Below are 14593 nucleotides of genomic sequence, written 5' to 3'. Positions count from 1 at the left end.
GGAAAAAATATAATTCTTTTCGAGCACAAGCCAAAACTTCTCAACTGCCCAGATTTTAAATATAAAGTATCTCTATTGAGAGCATTTCTGAATTGATCTGCCCATAAGTTTTTTTTTGCAATGGGCTTCACTGTAAAAGCTGACCACAGTCAAACACTGTGCTTGGTAACCAAGGCAGACTCAGGACATTATGTACTTCCCCTGATCTCATTATCCTCTCCTTAGGAGAAAGTGGATGAAGTAGAGCATATTCCTAGGATTCTTAAGTTCTGAATGTGTTTTCTTTTCCCCATAAATATCTCTTGCAAAATCTAGTGAGCAGAAATCTGTATATTTATAATGCAATGCTTTGAGGACATTTTCAACCAAACTAAAATAAAGTGAACCCTCTGAAAAACAGAAGTAGCATACATAATTTCTCTGAGAGAATCCCATCAAAATCCTTCAATGCCTAAAACGGAGTCTTTTGAGCTACTAACGTGATGCTTCTTCTCATTAAACTGTGAAGGTCCTTTCCAGTTTTAATTCACTGAGAGATCCCGAGCTGGGAACGGTGTCGCTAAGGGGGATGGAACTGTGTGTGAGGCAGTGTAGACGAAGAGAATTTTTGGACTGTGCGTAAGCCAAGGACATAAGGATTTGTGGTTCAAAAAGACTTTCACAGAATGGTTTTAACCCTCAAGTAATGTAATTTCTTAAAACATCAGTGGGATTGAGGAAGATGCAGGGACAGCTCTTTTGACCCAAAAAGGTGTAAAAAGAGGTCTTTGAAGGCAAACTGGCCATCTTTTGGCCTCTCAGTTTTGGCAAAACTTAAATTCCCTAATTAACGTTTTGCTCTCAGACTGGCCGGGATTTTGTCCTCTTCTGTAGTGTTAACCAAGGGAAAAATGTAAGTATAATCCTTCTGAGAACAGCTGAGTTCTATTGACAAACTTCTGATTATTAAGTTATTTTATACAGCTCTTAGAGTGCACAGACCTTCTGTAAGGATTTAAACACTCATGTTCAAAAGACATGGGAAGCTGATTTTCAAAAGGAACAACAAAATTCTTCAGAAATGTCTTACACTTGACATGCGAGGCAAAGTGCTTGAAACAGTTATTGTTTGCATGTTTCCTTTTTCCTGTTTTTAGTTATTTTCTAATACTGGAGCTTCACTAACTTACATTTGATGTGATTTGCATTAAAAATACCCTCATTTTTGTTTCAAAATCCTTTCTGACAAGTGTGCTGCTTTGTTTTTGATTGCTGACAATCTTCTGCCATTTTCCTGTTGACAAGAAGGGAGATTTTGAGTGTGACAGAAAATATGTTTAATATATATCAGTTGAATCAAACCCTGAGTTATTTACACTAAATAAATACATCATGGGTTGAAACCAAAATTACATTCTGTAGGAAGTCTAGACTGAATCTTTGAGCTCAGTTTTATAGTCGTGCATAGGGACAGTCCCAGAATCACAGAATAGTTTCGGTAGGAAAGGACCTTTAAAGGTCATCTAGTCCAACCCCCTGCGATGAGGAGGGACATCTTCCACTAGATCAAGTTGCTCAGAGCCCCATCTAACCTGACCAAGAACGTTTCCAGGGATGGGGTATCTTCCACCTCTCTGGGCAACCTGGTCCAGCATTTCACCACCTTCAGAGTAAAAAATGCTTTCCTTCTGTCTCATCTAAATCTACCCTGTTTTAGTTTAATTAATTAATTAATTTTAGTTTTTTACCACTTGTCTTATCGTAACAGGCCCTGCTAAAATGTTCGTCCCCATCTTTCTCATAAGTCCCCTTTAAGCACTGAAAGGCTGCAATAAGGTCTCCCTGGAGCCTTCTCTTCTCCCGGCTGAACAACCCCAACTCAGCATTCCTTCATAGGAGAGGTGCTTCAGCCCTCTGATCATTTTAGAGGCCCTCCTCTGGACCCACTCCAGCAGGTCCATGTCCTTCTTGTGTTGGGGGACTCCAGAGCTGGATGCAGTACTCCAGGTGGGGTCTCACCAGAGTGGAGTAGACGGGCAGAATCACCTCTCTTGACCTGCTGGCCATGCTTCTTTTGATGCAGCCCAGGATACAGTTGGCCTTCTGGGGTGTGAGTGCACATTGTCCGCTCATGTGCAAATGCCCTACGCAAAGCCCTGGGAGAAAACCATGTCCAAGGCACACACACTTCGTAGTACAGAAAGTGGAGAGGAGCTGTTACTGATCTCAGAGTAGAGCGTTGCTTGGTCATCAGGATACAGGTGGAGAGGTAAAGCCATGGCTCCAACCAAGGTCCTTCCCTAAGTAGTTCACAACATAATTGTGATCTTTGTCATAGTAGTACTGCTAATGCTGTGCAGTAGGGAAGTACATGTATAGGAGAACACAAATGATAAATCAATTCAGCCACAAGTTCAAAGCACTCAGTTCAAATCTGAATGCTTAAAGTTAACTTGATAATTTCCTGTTTAGGCTCTTAATGGAAGTGGTCTGTTTTCCAGAAGTGCCAAAAACCCCAACTGTGACTGTGATCAGTATTAGTATGAAAGGCATTTTTAAAAAAATAAAAACAAACCATCAAAAAGTCATCAAACCTCCTTTTTATTTTTACCAGTAGTATAACTTTTTACATATGTATGCATGTCTTGAAGTGCTAGGAGTATATAGAAAGGACTGGGAGATCTGAGCTGTTTGTTTGTTTGTTTGTTTGTTTTAAGTCCCGGTCTAACAAATTAATACTTCTCGGTTCCTCTTAATATCCTGCTTTAAGTGGAGCCCCTGTGAGCCTCTGATGTAAGATACAGTATCTCTGTCTGTATCAGAGAACAAGTTTTATATTTGGATTCACTGATGTGAGAAATCATGGTTTAAATCCATAAAGTAGCCTGGAAAGCGTGAGGTAAGATTTTTTTTTTTTTTGGATGCAGTTCCCAAAGTATCCCACTTGCAAGTATCTCAGATGCAGCTGACGACTGGGGCGGAAGTGCCGGAGGAGCGGTGGGGTTGTGCTGCGGGGACGGAGGAGGGCAGGCAGCGGGGCTTGCCGAGAGCGCTGGCTGTCCCGGGCCTCCAGCCTGCCCGGGTCGGCGGCTCCCTGCTGTACCGCCCTTGTGCTCCTGAGGGACCTTCTCCCCTCTGGGAACCGTTCAGCACTTCCCTTGCCCCTACTATCAGAGGTAACGGGCACAAACTTGAACATAGGAAGTTCCATCTAAACATGAGGAGGGACTTCTTTACTTTGAAGGTGGCAGAGCACTGGCACAGGCTGCCCAGAGAGGTGGTGGAGTCTCCCACTCTGGAGACATTCAAAACCCACCTGGACGCCGTCCTGTGCAACCTGCTGTAGGTGATCCTGCTCTGGTGGGGGGGTTGGACTAGATGATCTCCAGAGGTCCCTTCCAACCCTGACCGTTCTGTGATTCTGTGGTTCTGTGGTTTGCAGAAACTTTTGACATGTAATTTTTGGGTTTTGTAGCTGAATGAAGAATTTGATATGTAGTTCATAGGATCACCCCTATTGCATCCTTTCTTGTGTTTTTAGTTTAACAAACTGGAGAGAAAAAGTAGAGGCTTAGTTATGGAGTAGTGGAGCACATTTGACAGGGGGGTTGGACTAGATGATCTCCAGAGGTCCCTTCCAACCCTATGATTCTATGATTCTATGATTCTATGATTCTGAAGTCTCTGATTTCTTAGTAATCCTTCTCCTTTGTAGCCTGGCCCTAGAGTTGCCTGTCCAGGGCTGCAGTGTCTAAACTGTATCTGAGGATGCAGCTCTAGATACTGTGTCATTGGAGATTCTTCCTTTCTCATGTTTTGTTGTCTGTTTAAGTGATAACTAAGTGCTTGTTTGTTGACAGGATGCGTATGGTCCATATTCTCCAGAGGAATGCATATCTTTACCAGTCTACACTAGTGTGGAGAGAGACCGTGTGGTGACAAATATTGATGTACCTTGTGGAGGAAACCAAGACCAGTGGATTCAATGTGGCGCTGCTTTATTTTTAAAAAATCAGTAAGCTGAAACTGCATTAAATGAACTCTTGAAGTTAAGAATCATTTAAACATCTCGGTTGTTTCTTATTAAAAGAAAACTTCAGATTAATTGCTTGTACATTTTTTAAGCAATGGTTTATAAATTCCAGTCTTTATTTTTTTAAGATATATAAAATTATTTCTATTTGGATAGAACTTCATTGTATCTTTGTGAGGTATTGTAAAAGTTAACATGGCACTATTCACCAAACTGTTAATTTGGCTTGTTTCTCTAGATTGTAATGTGCTGTATTTCTTTCTCAGACTTGCTGAAATTTCTTACGTTTTGCCCATAAATGTTGAATATAAATTCAAAGTCAGCATTTGTTCATTGATCAGTTTTTTTCATTATCCTTTTTGAACTGTTATTCTTATGCCTCCATTACTTAATAAAATAAAATGATAAAACTTAACTGTTGTAATTGAAATGGAATGTTTTACTTGAATATAAAAACCAAGATAAGTGTTTCACTCTGTTTTAATGATGTTTGACATGTAATTGTAATTGTATTTCTTTGTATTGGTAGTAAATGATAGGAACTTCATAAAGTTCATGTGGAGTTACAGGTTCACTGAGACTGCCATCATGGTTGTTATCTAGAAGTTACTGAAAAAAAACCATGTTATGAAACTGTACTAAATTCCAGTAAGAATGTGCACATAAATGGCCAAGATAGACAATTCCTTAGACAAAGAAAAGAGTTTTTCACCCAGTTGTTAAGTGATTAACAGAGGGCTATAATAATGCTTTTGGTCTGTGCTGTGACTCCTGGAGTCTCATTCTCGTACTCTTTTGATTTCACCAATTCATGATGTATCATCCAGGGATGCTGCCATAGCTTTGGTGTACTTCTTTCCCAAAAGAAGAAGGAAACCCAAAATCCATCAGGAAGCAGAGTTACTGAAGAGTGATGAAGAATTCAATAACAATTGAAAGTGTCTAACTTTTAACTGCAATGACAGAGTCACCTCATGAAGATATTTTTAAAAGCCAAAAGCATAAAAACACTTTCTTGGTTTGCTTAGAAAACAAAACTGATGTCTTGGCTCTCATATTTCTGATAGATTTTCTGTTATTTTAAAGTAATATTTAAATTAAGACTATATTTCATTTGCTTGATATTTTTTATTGGTGGTTTGAGGGAGGGAGAAGGAAAGCAGAAAAAAGATTGGCCACTTCTCCAGGTTACCTTCCTGGAGAAAGTCTTTTTCTCTGTTCTACTCGATTGTTCATCCCTTAAACTTGATCTTCTGTCTTCTATTTCGAAAGTTTCCCATTTTAGGTCTTCTAATAAAAAGATGTCCTAAAATAATTTGATACAAGTGCACATACATTTTTAAAAATTAATCCTATCTAAAAGAAGAATAGATTTACTTGATACTTTTCAGGTAATTGCCTCATGAGCCAGCAATGTGCGATCGCAGCCCAGAAGGCCAACCGTATCCTGGGCTGCATCAGAAAGAAGTGTGGCCAGCAGGTCAAAGGAGGTGATTCTGCCCCTCTACTCCACTCTCGTGAGACCCCACCTGGAGTACTGCATCCAGCTCTGGAGCCCCCAACATAAGAAGGACATGGACCTGCTGGAGTGGGTCCAGAGGAGGGCCTCTGAAATGATCAGAGGGCTGAAGCACCTCTCCTATGCAGGAATGCTGAGTTGGGGCTGTTCAGCCTGTAGAAGAGAAGGCTCTGGGGAGATCTTATTGCAGCCTTCCAGTACCTAAAGGGGGCCTACAGGAGAGCTGGGGAAGGACTTTTTACTAGGGCATGTAGCGATAGGACGAGGGGGAATGGCTTTAAACTGGAAGAGGGCAGGTTCAGATTGAACATTAGGAAGAAGTTTTTCACTTTGAGGGTGGTAAGGCACTGGAACAGGTTGCCCAGAGAAGTTGTTGAGGCCCTATCCCTGGAGGTGTTCAAGGCCAGGCTGGACGTGGCCTTGGGCAACCTGGTCTAGTGGGAGGTGTCCCTGCCTATGGCAGTGGGGTTGGAACTCAATGATCCGATCTTCAAGGTCCCTTCCAACCTAAACTGTTTTATGATTCTATGATTCTATACATTTGACTCTGATTCACTGGAGAATACAAATGTAGAAAATTTGGAACAGTTGCTTGTGAAGAAAATTTTGAAAGAAAATGACAAAGTTTCCAACAGAACAGAAAGCACCAATGCAACAGTGCTGTGAGGATTTAGAGGATGAGTTGTCCAGAGAAAGCTTTGTGTCATACTAAGTCTGTTTTGGTAAAACATGACTGGGAGAGGAAACAAGTTTTACTGAGGGAACTGTGCTATCAACTCCCTTGGGCACATGTAAAGATCATGTCACAACCTTCCCTTTCTGATCCAACATATTTCCATAAAGCAGACTGGATTTTAGCTTTCGTATTTCTCAAAACTGAGGGATCTACTGAATCCTACTAGTTCCACTTTCTCTTTTGTGGACGGGTAGAGAAATGCAGATATTCAGATAACTACCTATGTTAGGGCAGAAATGTCTGGAAAATAGGCATCGTATTTTAACCTACCTTGCCCAGAAAGTAGAGACCAGAAAAGTACTAAGGGGTTTGGATGTCTTGCTTGCTATGGGAAATAAAAATCTGTTGTAATGGATTGTAGAAACCCCTGAAATAAAACATTAGTAGAACATTATGGGGATTTTCATGTTTTGGGTTCTTCTGTTTGTTTTTTTATTTTTTTGGTTTTTTTTTTTTTTCTCACCTAATTGTAATCTTCAAAGATGCCTTCCACCCTGCCAAGTGTAAATACAAATACTATTTAGAACCTCTGGTTTCAAGTCTCCTCTTTTCATATATTTAGTCAGGAAGTCTTTAATGATTCTACTAATATACAGATATTGACTCTATCAGAAAAAAAAAAACAAAACCAAAACCAAACCCCAAATATAAAAGAGGCTCCTCCAGACCAACCACACTATCTTTGTTTCTATTTCAGGGTCAGGAACTTGCTGATCACTTCTGCATACCCTAACCCCTCAGAACTGGCCTGTCTCAGCTGTGGAGGTTTGTTACCTCTGGTATCCATCACCTCTCGCTGCCTCAGATTTTAGAACTGCAGAATATTTCTCAGCTCACACCATCAAGAGTTTTGTTTTCGGGACAAAAATGCATCCAGGCGTTTCTCTGAGACCCTTCTTTCTGTGAGTGGAAAGTGCTGTTACCCAGCTTCAGTACATCGCCGTTTGTCTGGTTCACCTCTTGGATTAGAGCCGTTGCACATTACCCAAATTGTCCGCTTGCTTCGGCTCTTTCTGAGTCCTTCCATGAGTGATATGAAAAACCCGTCTTAATGGTTAGCTATAACTAGGGCATTGAATTGTATTTTGATTTGGGCAGAAGTTCTTCGGGAGCTCATCTAGACTCATCTATGTTACAAATGTAAAAGGCGCTCTCTTCCTCGGTGTCTTTGATGTGCTTGTTTTTATAGCACAGGACAAAAAACTAATTTAAGTAAATCTCAAGGTAGTCTGCCAGCTTGAAACCTAGTCGATTTTTAATGGTGTAATATTATCACAAAACAACTTCAGAGCTGTATATTGTGTTCACCATGTATTAAGCAGTGGGTTTGATACTTATTTTGACTAAAAGTCATTCGCTAATCTTTCCTTCTCATGACTGTCGTCGTAACCCTGATGTTTTGGAGGGTTCCCAGGTGATCTAAAGAGGAAAAAGAGTTTACTTATCTTGTGTTCCTTGATACTTACTGTCTGTCTGCATCGTAGGATGTGCTTGCTTTCTACACAATGTTGTAATCTAAATGAAAGATACTACAGGTAACTACTACTGTATGTCATAGGAATGATATTTTTGGTAGTAAAAGACAGAACTGTGGAGTCTTTATTACCACCAACGAGCAGCTGTGTCACAAGCATAGACCAGGGAGAAGTATGAATCAGGAAACATAAGAAACAATAACATCAGAAATGCCTTAATGGTCTGACTAGTGTTTCAAGGAGTCTGTTCTGCTCTTCAGTTTCACGGATATAGGAACTTGTAAGACTAAAATATAGAGAGAAATCTCAGAAAATGCAGATTACTACTCTGTAGACACCCTCTTTTGAAGACTTGAGAAAGAGGCGTATCTTGATTAAGTGCAATTTGTTATCAACAGAAATCAAAGTGACAAAATGTGAAGTAATAAAACCTTCAAAGAACAACAATACCTTTGAAAACAGTGAAGATTGTGCAGTAATATCCGACAGTTTATAATACAAATAAATCTTTTTTTGTGTTTGTTTTACAAACGAATGTATCATATTTAAAAGAAAACAGTTTCTTCCTTTTACACTTTATACCAATCAAGTATTTGTCAAGTATTGGCGCTGTCACCGGTTGGAAGGCATGTTATTTCATGCATTTACCAAGTTCACAGCAAGTCTACTGTCACAGAGCGTGCTACGTTCCCAAACGGAAGAAGCTGTTGAGGAGTCAAACCCATAGTAGTCTTTTTTGTTGTTATTTGAGATAAACTACCTTTCAGAAACAAGAAGCGCATTTTAATTATTCTCAGCTGCTCTGTTTACAAAAGAAGACAAATACTTACTCTTTCTCATTCTTTCATTCTTTTCATAGCTTATAAGTCTTAACATTGGCTACTGAATTCCCAGTTAAAATGTTCCCGAACGGAAAAAATCCTATGAGTGGGCTGCCTGGCCGAAGACAGGGATATGAATTTTATCAACGGAGTGACCTGTGATTGTGACAGAACACCTCCAACTGTAGTAGCGTTAAGGAGAAGCTGTAGACTTGATTTAAGATTTTTCCTAGGACTTTTCTAGCATTTCGCTAAAATCCAACCGCTGCTGTGGAAGGGAAGCTATACAAGTTATGCCAAGTGCAAACGTGGCCGTGCAAATTAATCTTTGTCCCCTCTGTTTCTTTATTTCAGCTTTCAGAGAACACTACTCAGAAGAGCAGTATCTCCCCAAACAGCCCTGGAATTGTTAGAGCTGAAGGGGGGAAAAAACCTCAACTCTGTACTCAGATGTGTCACGTATGAATCATTATACGACCTCTTAAACTGATAGACTTTCATTTAAGTTTACATAAATTATGAGTTTACATAAATTATACTAAGTATTGGTTACTGTACTAAAACTATGCAGGCTTGACTAGGGCTAAAAATCCTTGTATGTAGTTTTACATATTTTTTAATTCTTTTACATTTTCACATTTTTTACCCTTTGAAAACAAAAGGTGTGAATAAGAAACTAGATGTAGAAGAGTCTGAAGACAAATAAAGATTGGGTCACATCTGAGGAAACAAGCCCACCCTCTGTGAGTCCTTATGCTGCATTCTCCTCTGAAGGTGTACAGCTTCGTGGGTGCGCTTGAGTTCTTCACATATTAGAAGCTTCCTTGGAAACTCTGCTGCTTGGAGGCCATCCTCCGTCACCTCCTGTGTGTGAGGCTGCATCACTCAGCTACCGTTCCTCTATCGTCTTTACTTTCTGCCACTGAAGCTGCATATAGCAGATCTCATTAAATCGGTGTGTTTCAAGAAATGCTTCTCTTTAAGGTCTAGATTTCTGATTTCTAGTTGTCATGACCTTTATGTAAGATGCCTATAAAGCGACAGAACAGGTTTTTTTCACTTTCAGTAGATTTGGTACAAACAGAAAGACTTTTCACTAATGTGTTTTAGAAAATCAAAGAATAAAGTTGGTGTTACTTATTTGAACAGCTTCACAACAATAACTACTGCTAATATGGACTGCAGTTTGTCTGAGGAATAGTCCTTAGGGAATGAACTTTGTGGAAATTGGGGTGTTCTTTTTCTTTAAAAAAAAATATATATTTGTTTTAATTTATTTGAACACTTTATAATGCATAAAGGATCACGATAGAATATCCAGAAAGCTTTGTACCTGCTGATTCTGGAATGGCGTTGTAGGTTTGAGAGGCTAGTCAGTGCAAGGATTTGGGTATTCACCCTGTGTTACAATACGTTGCTATTCTCCTTTTTTGTTATCAAAACCATCGGCATTACTGTGTTGTTGTTCAACACATAAATTAACTGAGAGCACATATGGTTTGAATACAGTCTAAATATACTGTCCGGTTTTCATTCTAGCTTGATGACCCTGTAAAGGATGTTACTTAAACAGCAATAACCAAATGTCCAGATGAATGTGGGATATGTGGACTCTTACTGGGAGCAATTTGTGAAGAACAGCGTGTCAGAATTACTACTGGCTTTGCATCTCAGGAGAAATCAGCCTCCCCCGGTTGTCCTCCAAAGAAGTCTCAGAAATATTCTTCATATCTTCACCCAGTGTTAGATTCACTTATTTTTTCAGAGCAGCAAACAAGAATCTTCTTAAACGGGTCGTCTTTGGGAGAAGTAATTAGTAATCATGCTTACGAAGTGTACTGGATAGGCAATTTCATCATCAGAGTTGTCCGTCTCCTCTCAGTCCCTGACAAGGAGAGTGAGTTCTTCTCGTGCTATCCCACATGGTAGTATTTCCAGGCATGAGAGAGTGTTTCATACACTTTTATCTCTCTGCTGAGATTGCTAAGAAATGTCCATGGTTATGAGCGTTTTCGTGACGCGCATGGTCATATCCACGTCTGCCACTAGATGGTACTGCGGACTAGACCCTCGTGAGGGACTGGCGCGGAAAATTAGGGGGTTTTGCAAGGTAAAGACAATTTATAGCGTATATAACATTGCATCAACAGTCTCTTCTGAAGGAAATTTTCTTATCAGCAGTGCTGAATAAGCAGCTATGTCTTAAAAAATGCTTATAGTTCTTTGTGATGTAGTTCTTTTTAGAAAGAAGTGATTCACCAAGTGAATTTCTTGGTCCTTAGAGATGCTTTGGTTGTGGAAGTGGATAAGGCACTGCCTGACCACTTGGGCCTCTTTGCAGCTATTTCTGTACATCTTGAGTGTCTGCATGGGAAGAAGGTACATCTTGAGTGTCTGCATGGGAAGAAGGAACAGTGAGGAGAAGCATGCCCTTGCAGCGTGGAAGGCCAACAGCTTCTCGGGCTGCATCAGGCAGAGCGTGGCAAGCAGGTCGAGGGAGGTAATCCTCTGCTCAGTATTGGTGAGACACATCTGGAGTTCTGGGTCCAGTGCTGGTCTGTCCAGTACAAGAGAGATATGGGCATACTGGAGCGGGTCCAGAGAAGGGCTGTGAAGATGATGAGGGGACTGCAGCAGCTGATGTACAAGGAGAGGCTGCAAGAGCTGGGACTGTCAGCCTGGAGAAGGAAGGTTCAGGGGGCTTCTAGCAGTGTGTATAAGTATCTGATGGGAGGGAGTAAAGACAGAACCACACTCTTCTCAGTGGTGCCCAGTGAAAGAAAAACAGGCAGTGGACACAAACCAAAAAGTATGAAATTTCAGTTAAATATAGTAATCTTTTTCTTTACTCTTAAGGGGGACTAAGCACTGGCATAGGTTGCCCAGAGAGGTTGTGGAGTTTCATCCTTGGAGATACTCAAAGCCCAACTGGACACAGTCCTTAGAAACCTGCTTTAGATGACCATGCTTTGAGAAGCAGGGTAGGACTAGATGATCTCCAGAGGTGCTTTCCAATCTCAGCTTTTCCATGATTGTATAATCCTGTGAAATGACTGGAAATGAAGAGGAGCCATTTAAGCCACCAGTATCAGGAACACTGTGATGTGAGGAGAGACAGGGAAGACAAGTGACCAGTAAATAGTGAACCTTCCAGTTCATTGTAGGTAGGTCTCTGAGGTGATGTTTCTGTCCTTTGGGTTCCAATAAGGATGAAGTGAGTGAAAATTGCAATATCATTTGCTGATACTGCCCTGTCCACTTGATCTTGTCAATTGGCTTTAGAATATTTTCCTTATGATTTTTGTAAGAAAATTGCATATGAAAAATGAGAAGAAAAGTTAGTGAATAGGAATTGAAAAGGGTGTTCGGACTCCAGTGCATTTCCAACGTAATAAAGATACAGCAAACACCTCACTGATACTGAGAAGACAGCACTTTAGTTATATATACAGTTTGTGTAACTCTCTCAAATAGTTAGCATCTATAAAAATAGCTTCTGCAAATCATTAGAAGACTGTATCTCAGAGAAAAAGCCATAAAACTGGAATCAAGAGCCAGACCATATTTACTGTAATTTCAGCAGTATACTTTTCAGAGTACACTCAAGAAAAAATGTTTGTAGTTGAGTTTTTTTCACTATGAACTTTCTTCATTGGAAGGAACTGTCAGGCATCGGGAAAACAAAAAAATGTTCCTTGGAAGAGCATACTTGCTTTTTATCTATGCAGAAATAGGTTTTGTTCACCACTTTGAATACAATGTAACACATTGGGAGATCTAGCTTACCTTCCCTGGAAGAGGAGTTTCACTCCTGGTTACATCAATGCTGGGAAGAATTCTCCTGACGAGTTAGGGAGGGGATGGGGTGCAAAGAGACGTGAAGAAGTAAAAGTCATGTCTATCATAAAGAGCACTGTGATTTGTTACTATTTCGATGGAGTTTAAATGAAAATAGACACTGGCCAATTGTGTTCCAGTATCATCTTGTCATGGTTTAACTCCAGCCGACAGGTAGGACCACGCAGCCGCTCGCTCGCTCCCTGCCCCCACCCCCCGTGCGATGGGGGAGAGAATCAGAAGAGTAAAAGTGAGAAAACTCATGGGTTGACATAAAGACAGTTTAACAGGTAAAGCAAAAGCCGCACACACAAACAAAACAAACCAGGGTATTCATTCACTGCCTCCCATGGGCAGGCAGGTGTTCAGCCATCTCCAGGAAAGCAGGGCTCCGTCATGTGTAATGGTTACTTAGGAAGACAAATGCCATATTTCAAAATGCCTCCCCTTCCTCCTTCTTCCCCCAGCTTTATGGACTGAGCATGACATCGTATGGTATGGAATATCTCTTTGGTTGGTTGGGGTCAGCTGTCCCGGCTGTGTCTCCTCCCACCCTCTTGTGCATCCCCAGCCCACTTGCTGGCAGGGTGGTGTGAGGAGCAGAAAAGGCTTTGACTGCTGAACAACAACCAAAAACATCAACATGCTATCAACACCTCTCTCATCCTGAATCCAAAATATAGCCCCACACCAGCTGCTAGCAAGTTAACTCCATCCCATCTGAAACCTTGACACATCTACATGAAACCACCTCTTACTCTTTTCTAACCTTTTGCTTCCAGTTTTTCTTTCTCCTTTTTGTAGAGGACCAAGAAACTCTGCCTTCAAGCTCTTTTTCTAGAATTAGCTTCACTGGACTTCCTGAAGCTGCCCTCACAGGCTCGATGTGGGAAGGAGAGATTACACTTTTCCTTTTGGCATCTGAGGTTAAATGCCATAATTTGTTCTTTGTTGTTGAATATGACATTTGCACTAAAGAAAGATCCTCTTGCATAGATAATTCTTCCTGTAGTCAGAGCTCCATGAAGAATCATCAGCAGGAGCAAGCAAGTCCCTAAGTAAATATGGTCATTGCTTTGTGCCCTTCATAATAAAAAGGAAACAAACTCATCAGTAGGATTGTCTAGGGAAGGCACTTCACTTTTGATAGTCACACCTTAAAGCTATGATTAACGTTTTTAAATAAAACCAGGAAACAATGCCACGACTGCCTCTCAAAGCTTACGAGGATATTAGTAAGTAGCTAACGTCCTGTTTTGACTCCTTCATTAGACCTTTTGGAGTTGTACTTTCAGCAGCTGCACACAGCGGGGATAACAGGCCCTGGTCCCTTTCACATCATATGGGAGCACCTACACTTACCCACCAAGCTGCATCATGTGGCAACCCACTGTCCGGGTTCCTTGCTCTTTTCTGTAGAAATCAGGATGCAGCAGAGTGCCTGATGCACAGCCCACCTCTCTCATTGCAAGGGAGCGTCGACAAGGTAACCTGGGCACACTCTAGCTCCCCTAGTTTAGATATAGCTGTAGATTCCATGGCTGGGTTTGGCTAAGATTGTGGAATACTTTGAAGCTGCATTGGGAGAAAGGGAACAGCATTCAAATGCCAAAAATTGTGGTTGACTGTTGAGGCAGAGTAGTACAATTTGCAGAGGGAAGAGAGGAATGCTTAGCTCAAGAATGACAGGACAATTCTGAGTCCTCCAATACAAGAAAGACATTGGAAAACTTGAGATAGTTCAGTGGAGGCCACCAAGATGCTGAAGGGGCCGGAGCACATGCCTTAAGGGGAGAGGCTTAAGGAACTGGACTTGTTCAGTGTGGAGAAGAGACAGCGCTGCTGGGCAGGACCTACTCGCAGTTTGCCATTGCTTACAAGGAGATTATCAAGTTCCATGGAAGGAGGACAGGGGACACGGGATGTTATAACTGTATGTAGGGAAAAATATTTTCACCATGAGGACAGTCAGGCAGCGGCACAGGTCCCCCAGAGAGGTTGTGCAGTCGCCATGCTTGGAGGTTTTGAAAACTTGATTGGATGAGACCCTGAGCAATCGGTTCTGACCTCAAAGCTGACCCCGCTATTAGGGACCTCCCAGGGTCCCCTCCAGCCTGAATTGTACTGTGCTTCTATCGCTGGCAGATTAGGTACATGCTCATTGTTCCAAGCAAAGTGTATAAATTACAGTAA

The 14593-nt window shown here is 41.2% G+C and overlaps 1 protein-coding gene across 1 annotated transcript in view; it reads left to right on the top strand.

Annotated features, from left to right (window-relative positions):
* DYNC2H1 (dynein cytoplasmic 2 heavy chain 1) overlaps positions 1 to 4421 on the top strand; it is a gene marked incomplete at its 5' end in the record, with an annotated part of 191497 nt that extends 187076 nt beyond the window's left edge. The window contains one exon of the mRNA XM_082483473.1: positions 3840 to 4421. Within this exon, the coding sequence (XP_082339599.1) occupies positions 3840 to 3998 (159 nt within the window). The 3' untranslated portion in view covers positions 3999 to 4421. The remainder of the gene's footprint in view (positions 1 to 3839) is intronic.
* Positions 4422 to 14593: the final 10172 nt, after the last annotated feature.

This window comes from Vanellus vanellus (genome assembly GCF_965231255.1).
Source record: "Vanellus vanellus genome assembly, chromosome: 1".
Lineage (NCBI taxonomy): Eukaryota > Metazoa > Chordata > Aves > Charadriiformes > Charadriidae > Vanellus > Vanellus vanellus.
This window is presented reverse-complemented; position numbering and strand designations above follow the sequence as displayed.